Here is a 14,113-nt window from a genome sequence, read left to right on the forward strand (position 1 = left end):
CGCTAGGGATCTGCCCCAGCCTCACCTTTCGCGCTTGTCCTGCCGCTTGGCTTAACCCGTCTTTCCTATGGCTGGGGTATACAGCTCGACTCTGAAGACCCTGGAGGATTTAACTTTGGACTCTGGTTATGGGGCAGGGGATTCCTGCAGGTCCCTTAGTCTGTCTTCTTCCAAGTCCAACTCGCAAGCCTTCACCTCTTCTCAGCACAGAGGCAACTGGTGGTACTACTCGGGCTCCATGAACAGTAGGAATAACAGCTGGGACACCGTGAACACCGTGCTGCCGGAAGACCCCGAGGTCGCAGATATCTTCTCCAAGTGCCCTAAGCTGCCGGATCTCGAGGAATACCCTTGGACTGATGAAGACATCGGCAGAATCCTGCGCAAAGGGAAGGCAGACGGCCACGGCAGGAGCTTTTCGCAGGAAGCTGTCAGGCGGCTCTCGCAGCTGCTGCGGCGCGCCCTGATCAGGGTGTCCAGGGAGGCTCAGCCCCTCAGTGTGATGCACTCCAAGTGCACCCGCTTCGAGGTGCAGAGCGCCATCAAACTCATCCAGAGCTGGGCCCTGGCCGAGAGCTGCGTCCTGGCCACTGTCAAGGCGCTCTCGCTGTACAGCATGAGCGCCGGGGATGGGCTGAGGAAAGGCAAATCGGCCCGCTGCGGCCTCACCTTCTCGGTGGGGAGGTTTTTCAGGTGGATGGTGGACACGAGGATTTCGGTGGCTTCGAGGTGCAGAGCGCCATCAAACTCATCCAGAGCTGGGCCCTGGCCGAGAGCTGCGTCCTGGCCACTGTCAAGGCGCTCTCGCTGTACAGCATGAGCGCCGGGGATGGGCTGAGGAAAGGCAAATCGGCCCGCTGCGGCCTCACCTTCTCGGTGGGGAGGTTTTTCAGGTGGATGGTGGACACGAGGATTTCGGTGAGGATCCACGAGTACGCGGCCATCTCCTTGACGGCGTGCATGGAGAACCTGGTGGAAGAGATTAAGGCTAGGGTTTTGGCGAGTCAGAGCCCCGATGGTGGCGGGGAGATCTCGGCTGAAATCCTGGAGATGGTTATCAACAACGATGCGGAACTTTGGGGAGTGTTGCAACCTTACGAGCACCTCATCTGTGGGAAAAACGCTAATGGTAAGATCCAGCTTTTACAGTCTGTTGCCTTCATCCCAGCAAGCTTTACGGTAAAATCCTCGCTCTCTGTGGACTTGGGGTTTTGCTGGGTTTTCTTTGCATCTGGATTGCATCTTGGTCGTGGTTTGTGTGTGCGTAAAGCGGGCACGACGGTCTTGCCAGGCAAGAATGATCCTGCTCCGTTCCTAGGATGTACCAGCTTATAAAAGGCTGTGGGAAACCAAGCCTTGTTGTCCTAACAAACATCTGACTTTCTACCAGCTGCTGTTTTGAGCATTTTCCCTCTAACTGGCGTGCAGATATGTTCTCTGTAACCCTAAGATGAAATGTGCTTTACAAGCTGCTGTCTAGAAAGTACCACTATATCTCTTTTAATCAGAATTTATCTTACAGCGAATATCTTGCAGTTTCATCTTAAAGATGCTGTAACCGCATACAGCCTGGAGAGGGAAAACAACATCATTTTTTTTCCCCTTTTGCCCCAGTAAAATTCACTTTATGAGCAAAAAGTTTAAACTTCATGTTACTCGGACTCCCTTGTAGTTCAGCAGAAACCTGTGGTGTCCTTTCCTGCCATAAACAAGAGCTTGTGTGTGAGTGTAGGACGGTGCCTCGGTGATGAGACTAACACAGTGCTAAAGGTACTTACCGCTGTCATTTGTTTGGAAAGCAAAGTTTCCGAACACTTGAGCGCATAGAGGAATGTTGGCATCTTGCTGCAGTTTGGAAAGCTTAAGCCGTGACAGTTGTGTTAAGGAGCTGCGCTGTTTATTTTGCATTGACACACTGAGGAATACCGTGTTTTTCCATGGAGAATGCGGGGAAACGTCCAGTTTAGAAAATCTGTTGTGTGCCACCCACGATTTCATGGCTTTTGCTGGCCCCCGTTACGCTTGACTATTCCATGCTTAACACGTTTGTGATTTAACTCTGTAAAACCAAGGAACTTGGTCTTTTCAAAGGGGAATCTCACAGCGAGAGAAGTAAGGGAGCTGTTTTCATTTGAGGGAAAACCCCTTTGAAACACTTCGTCAGAGATGCACTGACTCACCTTCTCCCTGGGTGCATTGATTTCCTGCAGTTTTCCTGTACCCAAGCAATTCCGTGATTCAGATCACGAGTAGGTGACTGCAGCGAGTGTCCCCTTCGGGTCAGCATTACTAAACATTCGTGAGATAAATGTGAAGAGCCCTGTGGCTGTTCTCTTGGCACTGGTTCAGGGCATAGCTGTAACTTTAAAAGTCAGACACAGACACGTCCATTTCTAACTACAAGCTCTTGGGTGAATAGGGAGGTATGAGGATGCCGTGTCTGCCAAAACACTTGCCATTCTTTATGCTGGCTCCGAGAAGGGGACTTGTTTCCCCTCTCTTGTTCCTTGTTTAGGGCACCTGGAGTGAAATACTTTGGTTCCGTGAACCGAAATGTACATTTCAGCTCTTCTCTGCTCAGAGCTTCTGCCACACAGGTTCTGTGTGTAAAGTGAAGAGTTGGACCCTCACTGAGGTTTGGTTGTTTTGGTTTTTTTTAATCTATTTGAGAGAAATCTCCTTGGAAAAACTGCGGTGAATGAATGGGTGCTGGTGTTGAATGGGAAGAAGGGGGAGTGTGCAGGGAAATGCTTATAAATATTCAGAGCACCAAATGGTCAGTTATGATAACGCTCCTGCACAGTGGAAGGCCAAGCAGTCAGTGGCCACAGAAGGATTGGCTTCTGTTGCCTCTTTTGTTGTTCCTGCCTTTCAGATCAATTCTGTCAATAATTGAATGCATTTTTTAAGTCTGGAAATTGAATAAAACCGCACATGAAGGCATCCCGGGATTTCCTGTGACAGTCTGTCACCAGTGTTTTACCTGACACAAGTCAGTGAATCCTCTAAATGGCTTTTCTTGCAGTTGTAAGGCCACAAATGGTTTTTATATGGATGCAAAAAAGCTTGAAATAACTTCTCTGTTCTTCTCCCTGTAGGAATTGTAAATGAGTAGTATTCACATCATTCCGCACAGTGCTTTCAAATGATCTTGTCTTTTACATTAATTTAAATCTGAAGTAGATCTGGCAGTAAAATAACTAGATTTGTTCCTGTTTTAAGGAACAGGGAAAGTTGCTTTACTGTCAGTTTTGTTTCTCTTCTAGTAAGAGCGTTTAGTGGAGCACTCGTAAATTGCACACTTGGGCGGGGGGGGGTTGTGTGGTGTGTTGGGTTTCGTTTTATAGCCCTGAGTTTCATGTCAGAGATAAAAAGCACTTAAAGGTTCAGTCCTAACTCCAGTCAAGCATTGTAATCCCTGGATGAAATCCATGGCGCTGTCCTATGCAGAAGATTGCACGGGATTATCATAATGGACATTTGTGGCATTATGATCTATTGAATACCATTTTCATTATTAGATCAGGACAGCCTGCTGCTTTGGAGTCAAAGAAACAGTAAGTAAATACATAAATCTTCCGAAATTCTCATGAGACGGAGGTTTAGACCTGTATTTCTTCAGTGACTAATCTCCCATCAAAGAGCACGGTCCAGTCACTGGTCTTGAGCTTTGGAGGCTGAAGGAGCAATGTTGTGTATTAGCAACAAACGTGTGTTAATCAACACCTGCTGTGTGAAGGGTGAAGTTTGAAACTCTGTAAATGCTGAAGGGGGAATTCTAATATTAGTTTTAAATAAACGATAATCTGTGGCTTGCTTGTTTATTTGTCCTTTCTGTGAAGCTGTTCTTTAATCAGCTTTTTTGCTGCTTCTGTGAGCCACTCTCTGCTCACTCTCTGTGTGAGTTCTGACTTTGTGCTTGGGACTTGGTGGCTCTGCCTTGGAAGGAGGAGGAATGACCTGAGCCTATGGCCCCGAGGAGTCCTGCCAGGCTCTGGGTGTGTTAATGCCTCCAAGGATAAGGTCTTTCTAGGCAGAATCTAAGGGAGGATGTTGCTAAAATAGAGGAATGCTGGACAGAAAATGAAGTACAGGCAGCAAAAAAGATGAGCAGCTGCTGAACAGTGTAGCTAGTGAAAGGTAAAACAAGTGGAAAGTGGAATACGTGTTTTATTGTCTGTTTTTAATTACATGGAGATGCATGATGTCCAGTGGTAGAGAGTGCACCCAGTAGTTTCACAGGGGTCTTGAGACATGCTAATTTGGGATTATTGGAGTCTATTAATTTAAAATGTTTGTGGAGAGATGAGTTGAAATCCAAACTTACCTTGGGAATGTGATTCTTTTACTTGATCTGCTTCTGTTTGATGTGTGGTTCTTTAGACTCCGAGCTGTCAGCACTGCAAATACATTTTGATATTATTGCCCTGTTAATTACAGCACTTGGGTTGTACTGAACTCTCTGGTTATGGTCAGGCACTCCTGTGTCTGCCAGTCCACCTGCTGTGCTGTTTAATGCATCAGCACATCCTGGTGCTCTGGAGATAGAAGTGTTGACAGATGTTTTGCCAAAGGAAAAAAAAAAAATAAGGGAGAGGGGGAAGGGTTGGAATTTAACTTGATAATGCTGTTTCTTCATGTACCTCTTAGCCCAAACACTTGAAGTTCTCCCTGGATGAACTAACCCACAAATGAGTCTTGTGGCTTGCTGAGCTGAGGAGGAGGAGAAATAGGATCTGAAATAATTCTACTTGTGTTTTGAGGCATTTTTCTTAGAAGAAGGTTGAGGGGGGAGCTGTATAACCTTTCCTCGCAGTGTGAGGGAGTGGTTTGGACTCTAAAAAATTAAACAAGGCATGAATTTTCTTCAGTCTGACACTAAACACTGACAAACCTTATCAAACATGGGCTTAGTTAGCATTTACTGCCACCAACCCTGTGTTCTTCTGTGTTTCCCACTGCACTAACACAGGTTGAGAACTACAGCCAGTTTTAACATAGAGGATTTTTTAGAGCTATGCCATGATGAAAATTCCTTTTTATACCTATCACATGTTCTGAAATAACTTTATTTCTGCACAGTCACGGTACTGTATTGAAATGCAGCATGGGGGGGGGGGAGAAAATACTGACATTTCAATAAGCTGAGTGTCCTTTTGTTATCTGAGCTGAACAAACGGGTGTGCTCATCAAGAGCCTCATCAATTTTAATAAGCTATCAGCTCCACAAGTCTTCAGGAAAGCACTGCATGGTGGAAGGGTGGCTTTTTTTTGGGGGGGGGGCCGGGGGAAGAGCTGCAAAGGCAATCAATAAATGAAACTGAGGGGAAATACAAGACTCTTATGGTGGTACAGCAGGTGGCCTGCAAATTGTTTCAGGGGAAAAAAAAAATCAAATAACTCTGTCTTCTGTGTTACCTTGTCTGAAGCACGAGTTGGGGGTAATTTTGGGGATTCCTGGGCGGGAATTTGGTAACTTGTGTACACATTTCCATGTTGGATGAGCTGGTTGTAGCTATGATCCTCTTCCAGCAATGGCTTCATTCGCCTCTGGACCCCCAGCCCACCTTGTGTGCTTCTACTCCTACACAGCCAAGAGCTTGGATTTCTATCCACAAAGCCACAGGGACAAATTCTTTAAGCCTAAATATTAATGCTTGTACACACATGCTCACCTCTCCTACGAAAAACAAACCACCAGGTGCATCTCTGCAGATGTATGTGTTCTTAATTGTGCATCTTATGGTAAAGTGTAGAGCAAGTGAGGCTAAAATGCCTATTTTTTTCCATTTACAGTCAGTTTTCTGTGTGTCTGTATAAAGTTTTTAGTTATAGTAAAGGAAATGTAATCAATGTAAAAAGTAATGATGCTGTCTTAATCCTTCACGTTGCTGCTATTGCCCCAGGGCAACAAAATTTGTGTCCTTTCAGTAAAATTGGTTAGAGAGAAAGTGCTGGAATCCCTCTGTCTGTAACTACCAGCAGCAAATGCTGGTGATATTTGGATTTTTAGTGGAATCTGTGTTGGTGGCAACTTAATTCTGTGAAACAGGGGAGTTGGGCTGTGAGGGAGGGACCTCTTGGAGAGAAAACTCTGTGATCTGTTGTGTCAAGGCTGAAATCTCTTGTACTGCAAAAGTCTGAACTGAGCAAATACTGTTGGGGCCAGGACTAAATTTTATCCCTGAGTTACAACAGGGCTTTGGCATTTGGTTCATTGATTTATTGATTTTTCCAGGTGTAAAATGAGGCTGGTTTAGCTCTAAGATTAGCAGCGAGCACCAGTGCAGTATTTTGAGGTGCTCTTACAGGTTGTTTTGTGTGTACATGTCAGCAGAAAATGAGGCATGAGCTCTGAGTGTTCATATTTTAGTAATAAAATAGGGTGTTTGATGTACATGTCTTCTGATATTGGAATAACTGGAATTAAATTGGAGATCTTGCAGCTGATTTTGCTGAACTGAGCCACCAGGGTGTGGGTTTTTTTCTCATGTACCTCATCTAATTTCTAATGTGACTTGAAACTTGAACTCACCTGATTGAGGGAGAGTTGCTGGTTGTCAATCAGCTTCCACACCTCATCTATAGGATTATGGATATCCTCCTCTTCCTTGAGATCAGCACTCATCCAGTGCATGGATGTCATATATATAGATTTTGGCTGTTTTGACATCTTAATCCTCCCTAATTTGGGGTCATTCCAAAACTAACTGCAGTGGTAACAAAGGGTAGTGGTGAATTTTGAATCAATTTTGCTGTGATAACGGGGCTGAGATGAAACATTTTCTTACGCTGAAAAATCTTGTTTGGGTAGTAGTGTTCTTGCAATGTTTTCATGTTGTAACAGTTTATTTCTGCTGATGTACATCACGGGATTCAATTACTCCTGTTAATGGTCCATTTAGAGCTTTCTTCATCTGTTTGATTTTTCTGTCCCTTTCCCCAGCTTGGTTTTGTAATGGATGGGTCTGCAACAACTCAAAGGAAATGCTTCAGTTTATGAAGTCCTCTGCTGCAGGAAACATACGTAAAGTACTGGAAACACTTATTTACAATAGACCATAAAATTCACTTAATAAACAATTACCAAGTTGCAGAGGAGGATGGGTGAGGACTCAAACATTCATTAACTTCACAGAGAGCCAAAGCTCAGAAGTGTCCGCTTGCACTTGGGAGCTTAAACCCAAAATCTTGGTGTTGAAGTAGAAGTAAGTTGTTAAAAAACTCATTTTACAGCAATGCAAGAAGATGGAATAAGGCCAAAAATAGTATTAATCCTGTGATCTTCACTAAATTAACATGTTGTCCTTTCTTAAAGGCTAATGCATTTCACATTTAACTTCTTCTTGAGCAATTTGTCCGTTGTGCCAGCAGAATTCAACAGAAGAGAAACAGAGGCTTGTAAACACAATAAACCCACTGGATACTCTACAGTGCCCAGTAAATCACTCAGCTGTCTTAATTCTCCTGAATGTTTGGAAAAGAGAGGAAAATAATTCTCCATTTCCATCTGAGCTCTCACTTTGCATTTGGTCAGGGCTGAGCTTTTCAAGTCAGTGTATGTGGTCCTTATTTCTAAACATCTCCCATTATTTCAGGCTCAGGATTTTGCAAGCTGGACATTAAGGGAAACCTCTCTCCCTGATGAAGTTTTGCCCCACCAGTAGACAGCAGGAGGAAATGTCCATTTGCTCATGCTGAGCTATGAGAATTCAGGCTGATGAACAAAAGGATAAAACCGATAATTTCTGGTGCTCTTCTTGTTTTAATGGGGTTTGATTTACGTGGTATTTTGAACCTAAGTGCCTAACATGACGTTTGGTTAAATCCAAACAAGCCTGAGGCAACAGTAAATCTGGGACAGTGGTGGCTTCGTGCTTTCTTAATTTACAAATTGGGGCCAAAAGACTTCAACAGAACTCTTGATTCTCTTCCATATGGAAGGGCAGCTACATTTAGAAAAAAAATTTTTATATATATATAAAAAACTGGTGGATGTTGTTGAGAGCATGAGTCAATTTAAGGGTTCCAGGTTGTGGATTTTTTTTTTATGGAATATCAGGTTGGAAGGGACCTGAAGGATCACCTTTCAACCACGTGAGTGAGGAGAGCCTTTGAAGTGGAGTTGTCTTGTTTGCATCGAAGGACTTGTCCCAAGAAAGCAACAATAGAAAGAGGAAAGGTTTGTTCCTTTCACCCCAACACATCCAGACTTGCCTTTGGCCTTCGGTTGCGAGCCAGGCAGGATCTGGGAGCTCAGCCTGGTCCTTGGGAAGGGTTTGGACACAGCAGGTGACCTGGTTGAGCTTGGCAAGGCAGCGAGGAGAGGCCAGCGATGGGCAGGGCACGGCTGAGGTGGTTTTGTCAACCCCTAATCCAGGTGTCTGCCTGCAGCCTGCCAGGGTGGTGACTGCACTTCTGTGAGCTTGGGATGTGTGGGACAGAATTTATGGCATGGAAGTAACTTCTGGGGAAAGGGGATGGTGTGACTGCTGCTCTCTTCAGGAGGGGACACTAAGGATTAAAGTTAAATGGAATTCTGAGCTATAAAATGCCCGTCTGTTAAAACCTACTCATTATGTGGTGCTTGTAGATGAAAGTCCCTTAGAATTGTAAACTTCCTCCTCCTCATCTGCTCAAAACCTGCTCCTTAATGATGTGATTCCTAGTCCAGCTGATGCTGTTTGAGGAGTCCCTCCGTGGGGAGGTGGTTTGGGGTGGTCTTTGCTGTGATCTGACATGAAGCATTTCTCTGAAATCGCTGCTCAGCAGAGCCGAGGTGCTGGGCTGCAGCCTGGGAGCATCATTAAATCGGGTCTCAGGGATTGCTTGGTGCTCTTGGTGTGACTTTGACCCAGACACTCAGAGTTCACTTGTACACCTGAGCACTTGTCGGTCTTGTTCTGGTTGTTTAATTATTACACCTGGACCATCTCTTTCTTAAAACCTGTCTGATGTTCACGTCATGTTGTCCTTGACCTGTTTCATGTCTGAATTGAGCAGAATTCCAGAGCAATCTGTCACGAGGCTGCATTTGGCTCTCCCTGTCCAAAAATTAAAAAGCCTTGACATAAGCAAAAAAAAAAAGAGGAAAATGTGCTTAACAAACTCCTGTAGTTTTTGTGTAGTGACACCAAAATGCTTGAGATGATGAAGAGTGTTTGTGGTAGAGTCCTGGGATAGAGACAAAGAACTGAAGCCAAATAAACATTTCAGAGCAACTTTTCAGTTTGTGGCTGTAGGTTTATAACAACTGATAAATTTGCTGTGGGGCTATGCAAGATCAAAGTAAAAGTTGTTTATGGTATTTTGGGGATGAGAGGAAAGGAACGCTACAGAAGGCATAATCTGCTTGTCCCCTTCTTCAGTGTTTATAACATCACAGTCCATGCTGGATACTTGTTGCTTTAATTTCTATCCCAATCTGGAGTCTGTTGCCCAGGACCTGGAGAATAAAGCAGAAAATATAACTGTGTTTATGCTGGACTTATACATTAAAAAGACAAGCATGCAGAGGCATTATTATCTAGTGGTTTTTTGATCCTATGTAGTTCTGGGTTTTCTCCTGATTTAATTCCAAGATGACAGTGAATAGATTTTCTTCTAATATTTACATTTTATTGTTTGTGAATAAAGCACACTACTATTTGAGCTGAAGGACAAGAGTTGCATGTTGGCAAACAGCTAAAGTAGGGAATTAGGCCAGTTTTGCCTCATATTCTCTCTTCAAACTGTTTGGGTTTTTGATGTTTTACTAGAATTTAATGGAAGTCAGTTTCTTGTTTGTTTATGTGACTACTCAGTACTCCAGGCACCACTGACTCATGTCAGGTGAAAGCAAAAACCGGGGGTTATGGGCTGCTTTTAGGCAGTTCACTCATCTTTATCTTTGATTCCTCTTACAAATAGTTGTGAGTTTCATTTTTATTGCTTTTTTCTAGTTTTTGTGCAATTTCCTGAGATAACACCACAGGCCTAAGCGAAACCTTCGGGATGGATGCTTGTTGTAATAATGTAAAAGATAACATAGAATGAAATGTATTTCCTCTGTGGGGGTGGATGTAAGTTCTGTTTAATTACACATTGAATTTCTGCTCTTTGCTTGAATGTTATCTTCATTCCAGCCCCCCACCCGGTTTTGTGCTCAGCTTGCACTGGTGGCTTTGTTTAGTCTAGAGATCCTAAAATTTGCTCCAGAGTTGAATTGATACAGTTTTATTATGATCTTAGCGTGGTTTCTGGTACTTTTAAGCTATTATATCAATTTTATAACGTGTCTTTGGATATTTGCACTGAAGGAACAGTTTAACTTAGAAGGGAGGGAAGAAGGTGAAAAACTATAATGGTAGCAACCAATAATCTTTATAGTTGTTTTTAATAAACCATCTCATTCTATTGTCAATATAAAAAGGCTTTTAAAGTTGTTTTTTTTCCCCCCCAGGAAGTGTTATGAAAATTTCTGCTATGCTTTGTCAGCCTGTGTTGAAATTGTGGCTTGAATCAATATCAGTTTTGTTTGAACCTGAAGTAAGATCAGGAGATTTGTCAGAGTTGTTGTCAATGACCTGCTACTGAAAGAAGCTCAGAGTCCATGTGGGAAGTGCTGCTTACCTCGGTTTAACCTTGCTGCAGCCAAAGGAATAATTTACATTTGATTTAATAGATAATGGATCAATTTTTGCTTCTCAGAAAGGACTGGATCCTTTCCGAAGCAGTTGCCTGGGTTCAGAATTGCTTGGATTGAGGCCACATGTTTGTCGGAGGTGGTTTTGTTTTAGTACTTTGTAATAAACTTAAGGGATTTACACCTGGAGGTGGGAGAAGCTTTGGCTTTGGTGACCATTCCTTCTGTGGAAAACCTGGGTGGGGGGATTTAAAGCATCTGTGCCCTGAGGTAGTTCTGTAGCTGTGCTGGTGAGTGCAGTGTGGGTGACTGGTGTGATTTTGGTAACATTATTCCTTTGGAAAAGTGTGTCCATCCTCCAGCTCCGGTCTCTCAGGGCAGTGCTGGATGCAGAGCCTCTTACTGAAGCCACTCAGGGAAGAGTCATGCTCAACATTTCTCCATAGAAAGCAACCCTGGAATTGTTTCTGTCACCTTTTCCCTGTGTGTGTAATTCCATGGCTCATGTTTTTGCTGCAGACACGTGGAAATGCAGCTTTCACTGTAGGTTATTTTGTGGGATGATCTATGTGCTTGCCCGTCCATAGATGTGGGGAGGGGGTGTCTTGCTTTGTTTCCAGACAGTTGGGGTGACCTGTGACCTGCAGGAATGGAGTGATAAAACTCTCTGTGAGTTTTCTTGTACCTCCACAGCAGTTGGGAACACTGAGCATTTTTCCTGTTACGCTGTGATGATGTATATGCAGGGCTGTGTGATTGTGGTTTTTCACGTTCACTGCAGCAGGCCAGAGTTCCCCTAAGGCAGGCACAATTTATAAATGAAAATTAATGTAATATATTAGCATGCAGGTAACTCTTGCCACACAGCCAAGACTTAGATAATGCATAAGTTGTGGCAGAAGATACCGAGCTGGCACGGGGCATTTGGCCTTGCACCATCTGCAAAGCCCACACTCCAATTTTCTGCTGTTGCCATGGGCTGCAGACTCAGACAGGAAATCATGGTAGGATGGGAAAGGGTCCAAAATACACACAGCCAGTATAAGGTTTGCAGTTAAAAGGGACTTTCAGAGAACAGGCTATCTGTTCTGCTCACCAGGCAGGGCGAAGCAAAGCTGCCTTGTGTGTGCGCGCGCCCGCGCGCTTTAAATGTCTTTTTATATTTTATACCCTCATTTTTTTAAAAGCTCGAATTTTTTCCACGTAAAGTAACGTGCATAATTTCAAATGATCCATTTATATAGGAGGGGCCTGATTCAGCCCTCGCTTAATTGGTCATGCTGGGCTGAGAGGGGAGTGAAACAGAGGAGAAAGGAGTAACCACACGGAGCTTGGGGCACATCAGGCAGAAGAGCAGCTCCTGCCTCCCCTCCCCACAGACTCATTTTGGGGGTTTAGTCCTATTTTCAGGGATCAAGGCCTGGGTTCCGTGCACTACAGAGTGTGGCTGTGGCCCATGAAGTGACAGGGATGCAGGTGGTGGTTGGTTAGTGGAGCTGGGTTGCTTTCTAGCCCTGGCTAGATCACAGGGTCAGAGTTATTAATGCATTTTCTTTGAGCTGTAGGTTAAAATAGGGAATACTGGAGTGATTTGCTTTGGAGAGAAAAGAGTTTTCTTATCTGCCTATGAGAGATAAGCACAATAATCTGTGTGTAATGAACTGCACAGTCTGCAAAGCTTCCAGTGTGTCTGAGGAGTAGTATAGGACTGGTCAGCTTATGCTCCCTTGACAGATGGGGGCAGAGGATAATTTCTCCAGCAGTTCCTAATTTAATTTTTGCAAAGGAGATGCTCTTTAACTAAAATTTACAGCAAATCCACACTGAGCATCATGCTTGGGAGGCATTCTGGACAGACAGAACAGGAGCTCAGCAAACCTCTCATGGTAAAAACCTGCTTTAAAACTTGCTCTCCCAGGCCCATCTGTGGTTTTTAATTCTGACTGAAGGGAGTCATGTAAGAGGGTGGTTTATTCCAGTTTGGCTTGTGTATGTTGTCCCTCTCCAGCTGCTCGGAAGAATGGAACTGTGAACAGGAGTTAGGTGAGGTCTGTGTGTTACACTGCCAAGTATTGCTGGGTGCGCTGGTGATGTATCTGTCAAGAATGAGACTGGAGCTACCAATTAATCTCATTTAGAAATTAAATAACTTGGGGTGGGTTTAACCTTGGGCCTGGGATCAGTGACTGGGCGGTTTATTTCATGACCCTGTATCTTCCAGTAACTGCTGCCTTTTTATGTGCAATATAATGTCAAAAGAAAGATTTGCTGCTTTTCCTTTTTGATTTTATTTAAATCTGACGGGAGACAGCGTTCAAATGGCAGACTGTCTCAGCCAAGCCATCTGCCTGAGCCCTCAGCGGCGCATTGTATTCCTGAAAGAGCATTCTAGTGAAACATCCCAATTCTGAAAAGTTTGAGCTGATTCTACATTAAAAGAAGTGATCCAAAAAGCTGCTGGTGATTTACATGTGAACGCTGCCAAGTATTTCTCTGATGAGAGTGCATAACAAAGGAGTGCTCGAGTGGTTGAGTAAGGCTGATTGGAACAATCTGTTGTGGGCTACAGCTCTTTCTGATACTCCACAATGGTGAGAAGCTACTGTCACTTGTATTTTCAATCTGTATTTTGCTTAGAGGTACGAGATCTTTTGTTGTCAGGTCCCTTGAGCCAGTTGTTGGGGGGGGGAGAGACAATATTTCTTGCTTTAAAATATTCATGGAGCTTGCATGGGCTGGCTTCAGCTGACTTTGTCACCCAGAGTGATTTCTAGAAGACGACAGAGAAGTTGTATTTGATTCATCTTAATTAGGGCTTGATAGACACATTCTAATTTGACTTCTGGGTCTGAATATGGATCTGCATTAATAATCCACTGCTCTCCTAACCTTGCTTTTTGTTCTCAGCTGTTACTGGGGAGTTTGCTCAGGGAGTAGCTGGAAAAATGTGTAGTATTTGTTGTGAGGGACTGGTTCATCTGAGGACACTTTTCTGTTGTTCAGGGACAGCAGGTTATTTTCTGGGCTTGTTCTGTGATGAACAGCACGAGCTTTAGGAGACTCGTGTGGGAGTGATTTCTTCTACTTTTTTTGTGATTTGCTGTTGAAATGAGGCAGGTCATATAAAGCAGCTGCTTATTTTGGAACAAAATCAGCATAACACATTAAAGAACCCATTAATCACTTAGCTTGACCTTCATTTATTATTAAAAAAACCTTATTGCATCTCTTGTACATTTTGAAATGCCAGGGATCCTAAGACATATGTTGTATATTCAGATCTACAGGTTAAAAGCATCAAATATAGTAAAAATGGGGAGTAAAACCAGAACAGATTCCTGTTGAAGTGCTGGCTCTTCTTTTAGTCATTTTTAGGAGTAGCAGGTGGCTGTATAAATACCTGCACAAAGAACTGCTCTGAACTCTCATCTTGTGTAAATTTTTGTCCTGGGATAGTGGCTTCTTCCCTTTGTTCAGTTTTGCCACCAT

At 43.7% G+C, this 14,113-nt stretch overlaps 1 protein-coding gene across 1 annotated transcript in view; it reads left to right on the forward strand.

The window, feature by feature from the left end:
* The first annotated feature begins 6 nt into the window (after positions 1 to 6).
* The window catches only part of ABTB2 (ankyrin repeat and BTB domain containing 2), a 112,751-nt gene continuing 98,644 nt past the window's right edge, over positions 7 to 14,113 (forward strand). The window contains exons 1-2 of the mRNA XM_008632676.2: positions 7 to 529; positions 730 to 1,129. Coding sequence (XP_008630898.1) covers positions 68 to 529; positions 730 to 1,129 — 862 coding nt within the window. The 5' untranslated portion in view covers positions 7 to 67. The remainder of the gene's footprint in view (positions 530 to 729; positions 1,130 to 14,113) is intronic.

Source organism: Corvus brachyrhynchos, unplaced genomic scaffold (assembly GCF_000691975.1).
Source record: "Corvus brachyrhynchos isolate BGI_N302 unplaced genomic scaffold, ASM69197v1 scaffold315, whole genome shotgun sequence".
In the NCBI taxonomy this organism is placed as follows: domain Eukaryota; kingdom Metazoa; phylum Chordata; class Aves; order Passeriformes; family Corvidae; genus Corvus; species Corvus brachyrhynchos.